The sequence below is a fragment of the Nasonia vitripennis genome, unplaced genomic scaffold, assembly GCF_009193385.2.
Source record: "Nasonia vitripennis strain AsymCx unplaced genomic scaffold, Nvit_psr_1.1 unplaced0248, whole genome shotgun sequence".
Lineage (NCBI taxonomy): Eukaryota > Metazoa > Arthropoda > Insecta > Hymenoptera > Pteromalidae > Nasonia > Nasonia vitripennis.
Window position 1 is genome coordinate 101,835 of NW_022280027.1, and position 5,912 is coordinate 107,746.

Sequence of the window (5,912 nt, forward strand, 5' to 3'; positions counted from 1 at the left end):
TTGATACCTACATATGAAAATTATTACATTCATAGAAATGCTTGGCAGCCCTTCTCCCACCAACGAAGAGCCATCAGGGTATTGTGATCAATTGAATGACTCCAATTCGCAAGATTCCATGGAGATAGAATCTGAGGAAGATCTTGATAGTAGTGAGAAAGTCAGCAATATTTTACAATCAGCAGGTAATGAGTGTTGTCGAATACTTACAGACTCAATGATAGTACACCAGATTTGTACATTCCATACAATATTATCACTCAGCTGTCATTGAGGGCAGCTGAAAGTTATAATCAACATAAAATTTATGTGATATACCAAGTGTACGCATGATTCATGAACTAAAAATACATCCAAATCTAAAAATGGGACTGGTTTCAGTAAAGCATCCATCTGTCATCAAGTTTGATTGAAAAAGTGGCACGCGCGTTCTTAAATTTGTGAAAAAGAATTGTGCAGACTAATCGATTGAAAAAGTGCATTGCATTCTTAGTTCCAGGTGTATTTTAAGCTTCAGAATCATACCATAGCTTTGCTTTCTTTTCTCACATAGTCAATGAGAATGCATGAAATTCAAAATCATGATAACCTCTATCATGTTACAGGACAAGTTTTGATATGATTCTAGACCTAAAAACACAGTGGAATCCAAAAATGCAACTGCTTTTAGCCTAGCATGCATCTGTCATCAAGTTTGATTGAAAAAGTAGCACGTGCGTTCCAAAATTTGTGAAAAAGTATTGCGTAGACTAATTTGTTAAAAAAGTGCATTACACTTTTGGTTCCTGGTGTATTTTAAGCTTTAGAATTATATTATAACTTTGCCTTCATTTCTCTCAAAGTCAATGCAACCAGATAAAAGTCAAAATTCTTATAAGTAAAAGGCCAAGGATTGATATGATTCTTGAACCAAAAATACAGCAAAGTCCAATAATGCAACTGGTATATATCAACTATATAGTTACTTATAATTTTGAATATTTTCTAGATACAGCAGATGCTTCTCCAATTATCGATGGACCATCCGTCTCTCATACCCAGTGTCTCCAAAACTTAAACCAAGATAATTTTTCTGATGCTGAAAATGATGAAACTGCAGTTGATTGCTACTCTTCAGGTAAATTGGAAAAGTGAATAGATATCCAAAGTGGCTTTATAATCCACGTTTTACTCTAATTACATCCATAACCGAGTAACCAAAATAATCTAATGTGTGGCCTCTTCATATTATTGCACTCTATATGTTACACTTCACACTCCTGAATCTTTGCTCATTAAAAAATCTGTAAAATAAAAGAAAATTCTTTTTACAAAGAGAGAAATCTTAGACATAAAGAGACAAGATATTCAAGTGCAGAGTAAAATACTTATCTGACAATAATTATATTAACTGCGTTGTATCTATATTCTTGCAATTGTATGAAGGGTTAATAAATTACTAGAATGTAATTACTCCGATTTAAAACGTTAAAAGGTTAGGTACTTATTCGCAACCGTGTCGAGTACTGAACTTTTCAAATCAATAGTGAAGTTAGCTGTGAATACTTGCTCCGTTGCAAGCGATGCGAATCGTTAAAAGGCCTGTTCGATTAGCTGTATTTTTTTTGTCCACTGGCATTTCATTAATTAATTAATTGTCTTTGTATTAAAGTCATAAATTCAAATGTTGATTGATTAGAATATTAAAAATTGAAAGTAAACGCAAATTTTTTCAATGTTTTTCAAATATTTTTATAAATGATTCGTTCGATGAACTGAAATTCAATTATTTATATCTGCTTTTTTTACAGAAACCAAAAAATTATGGTACATAGTGAAATTAGCACAGAAGCCTGAAGCTGTCGTTGTCCCAGGATTTTGGCTAAACTTTGATCGAAAAGAGTGTGCTTGGCCTCAAACTAATACAGAATATGTGATTCAGAATGACATTGTAAATAGGGTGAAGCCTTCGAAAAACTGGGTCACACGAGGAGTAACCGACATACTAGGATATGCAGGTAAGGACATTAGGACACCAAGTAATACATTTTCATAAACTTTATTATCTGACAATACGGTTTCTATAGATTCATTCGATGAAGCCGTTATGAAGCAACAACGAGCGTGGGAAAAAGAAAATAGAGGAATTAAACGCACAGCTGGTCAAACAAACCTGAACGACGATGGTAAAAGGAAAAATTTAAAAAAAACAGCACCAACAATTGTCACTGAAGAACGTGTAAATCTCGATGTAGACCCATCAAACGCGCAGAACTTTTTGAAACTACGCCCCTGTCAGCGACTGGCGCTAACAGAAATAAAAAATCTGAAGGAAGAAGATAAAATAGTATATGTAGCTAGTAACGTTTATAATCGACGTAACATATACAAAAAAATCAATGAGAAATATCAATGTAATCTACATTTGTATTTATTAATATTCCTTCCAGAAATGTTACACGAAGTTTTGCGCAACCAAGCCGAAGAAAAGCTTCAAAATGAAAGGCGACAGGTAATGATACCTACTTCCAGTAACGGTTCGATTTGTTCTTCTGAATCGTCTGCGATTCGATCTCGTTTCCCGATTGACTCTTTAAAAGATTTCATTAAGTTCAACGATGATCTTCGTGATGGAAATTACGTCATGCAAGTGGTGAGTAAGACTTTTTTTATGTTAAATTTTATATAACATAAGACTAAATGAAATATTTTTACAGCGAAACTATTTGAGAACTATAGGAGGAAGAAGGCTCACGAAACACGATATCACAAGAGAGAAATTAGCTAGTATTTTAACCGACAAAGTTGCTATTCATTACAACTTCTGTGGAACAAATAGACAGTTGAAAAAGAAACCGTTTAGTACATTGCGCATATGGGATTTGATTCATAGTAAGTAATAATATTCCTTTTTTAAATAATGTTTTTATGCTCATTTTGTATGTTATAGTTATCTAATTGATTCATTAATCTCTAGATGAAGTTGTTGATTTCTCCTACCAAACCAAAGAGGCCGATGATACGTGTAAAACGTGGTTAAAGCAGGCAAAAAAAAGGATGGAAACAACAGCAAAGAAATTAAAAACCCGTAACGACAAAGACAAGGAACATGAAGGCGAACAACCCAAAAAAAGAAACCAACAAGAAGCTCAAGAAAACCAAAAAGCTTATAGCGAAAAAGAAGACGAATTTCATTTATAATTGTATTACGATTTGTATTGCGTTTTTCTCTAAATTTATACGTATGTACAACTGTACATCTATTTTTTTTTAGGTATTTTAGCCATGTTTAATGGATATGAAACTATAATCGAGTATAGTTTATTTTTGTTCTGTTCTTAATTTTTCATTATCGTTTTTAGGTAAACTAACGAGCGTACACATATAAGTGTAATTTAGAATGTAACATCAACGATTCTTGTATTAACAAGTATTTTTTGTAATGAATGTCGCAGGCGGTATTGGTAATAAATACATTGCACATAAAATTTACTCACCCTCGAGTTATATTTATTTGACACATTTGTTTTATTAATTTAAAATGAAACGTCTTTTTTTTATGTTTTAATTTGCCAGTTAAAACGTCTGAGGAACGTTTCCTAAACGTTCGCGAGAGTTTTGTAAAATTTATTTAGAAACGTTTTTACAACGAAACTGAAACTTTTTAAAGCCTATTTTTGAAATTTTGCTATTGGTTCAGCAACGTTTCGCAGACAAAACTGAAACGTTTCGCCGACAAAACTGAAACGTTGTAATTTTTACAAATAGTTTTTTCACCCAGGGCTAGAAACGACGCAGCAACGTTTCGCAACTCGTTTCCCATACGTTTGCCAAACGTTAAATTTGCAACAAAGTGGGACATTTTAACGTTTCAGAATCGTTTCTGCAACGTTTCTCAACCCCTTATGAGAAACGTTTAACGTTTCCACAGAAACGTTTCTACAACGTTTCTGATACGTTCTGTGCTATGTGGGTAATAATATGAACTAAATTAAATGGTATTGACAAGGCATGCAACATTAAATTGTGCTTGTACTTGTGAGCAATTCTATTTATACGCTACAACCTTTAAGTAATAGTGTGTATGTACCATTGTCTAGACAAAAATCCGCCAAAATATACACAATTTTTCTTTTTTAATCACATAAAACAAATGTTATTAATCACGAAAGATGTGCGGCGTTGATCTGATATAGTATTTTGCGTGTACATGTATTCTGTGTCAAAATTACTCTAATACTTCTATTAAGTCCAATTTTTACAAATTCATGCCTTGCAAAACTTAGAAACATGTACACCAACAGCACGGTGCAACCGCCTTTATTATTCAAATTCAAAATGTTTAGCTTTACATCACTTAACATACAGAATTTGTCGAGTGTTAAAATATATGCAACAAATTAATATATTATGTAATGCGGCGTATATTGCGCCGAAATACATTTTCGAATTATTTCTTTTTTTATTTTGTTTGATTTACTTGATATTTGTATTTTAACCGATTTCGTTTTGTGAGCACAATTTACATGCATATGATGTTGCATTGCTCGGAATAACAGCGCGACCCTGATGCATTAAACATCGCACATGTGCAAACCTTAGGCACGATATGCAAAATACAGTTTCAGATCTTCTTTGCGAAAAGCAGTATAGACACGCATTTTTCATACTCTGCGATTCTGTAATCAATAAATTAGCCACTTCTTTCCTGTATAACTGTGGATCAAAATTGTCATCAAACTGTTTTTCGTTTCCTATACAATCCATATAGTACATTACATACACGCCACAGTTATACGCGTCTTTTTGTAATGGCTTCTCAATTGTAAATGCCTCGTAACTCCAATTTATTTGCAAATTATTGGTAGTCATATTTTTTGACATATTTATGTATCTTAGAAAACTTTTGACGCAAAGCATTGCTCGTCTACTCTTTTTATTTTTATTTTCATTTTGCAAGGGGTCAATGTGAAGTAACACACGTTTATCAACATCAACTACAAATAAGCACCAATGCTCCTGGGTTTCATAAGGCATTAATATTTTTCTTTTAAATTCGCCTTGCAAATGAAACATAAACCAGTCAGGATCAATTTCTTTCTCTGAAATTTCTTTCAGCACAATTTTTGTATGTTGAGTAGGAACCGATACACAATTTTTCCATTGCTTTTCTTTTATCATACTAAAAGCATCTACTACATCGCCATCAATATATAAATCTTTGGCGTTTCCAGTTTCCATTCTCAAAGACTTATATTCATTAATGAAGAGCAGTACTTCATGATCTTTCGTGCAGATAACTGGCTTTCTATTATTATTATCGAAATCTCTGTAATCTCTGATTGGATGATCGATTATTCCTCTGTATTTTCCTAGTGTACGGTTTTCATTTGAAGCCATGTAATAACTCATGTCGTCAATTAAACCATTAGGTAACATCATTTCCAGTCTCAATAACGCAACTTTCTTACACAGGGTTGAAGATACATGTACCATGGTATCTGCTGAAATGTTTTTTTCTTTAATGTTTTGTGTGTCTACGTTAAAAACATTCTCAGTAACTGTATAATTCGTCTCCTCATTGTTCTCTTCAAAGTTTTCTGATTTGACTTGTAACTGATCATAATTATTATTATTTTCGATTGCATTTGAAAATATATCATATTTGTTTTCATGTTCCACCTTCACCTCATATTTTCCTTATTTACAGTCTGGCATTTCATCATTGTCCATTTCTACTTTAGTAGCTACTGGAACGTGTTCTCTTTTACAGTTTTTCGTTTCTTCATCACAAAGCAATTGATCAATTATCGTATTTTTTGTAATGTCATCGCATTCATCGAATTTCATCTGTAACTTATCATAATGATTGTTGTCATATTAATCAAAAAATGCATCATCCTCCTCGTTGACCACAAATTTGCCTTCATTTA

At 32.7% G+C, this 5,912-nt stretch overlaps 1 protein-coding gene across 1 annotated transcript; it reads left to right on the plus strand.

The window, feature by feature from the left end:
- LOC116418351 lies at window positions 1-3,471 on the plus strand. Its single transcript, XM_031933436.1, has 8 exons — window positions 1-185; window positions 989-1,130; window positions 1,679-1,695; window positions 1,791-1,997; window positions 2,067-2,339; window positions 2,430-2,632; window positions 2,697-2,871; window positions 2,957-3,471. Exons 1-8 carry the CDS (start codon window positions 14-16, stop codon window positions 3,178-3,180), a joined length of 1,413 nt encoding a protein of 470 aa, XP_031789296.1. The 5' UTR covers window positions 1-13; the 3' UTR covers window positions 3,181-3,471.
- The last annotated feature ends 2,441 nt before the right edge of the window (window positions 3,472-5,912 follow it).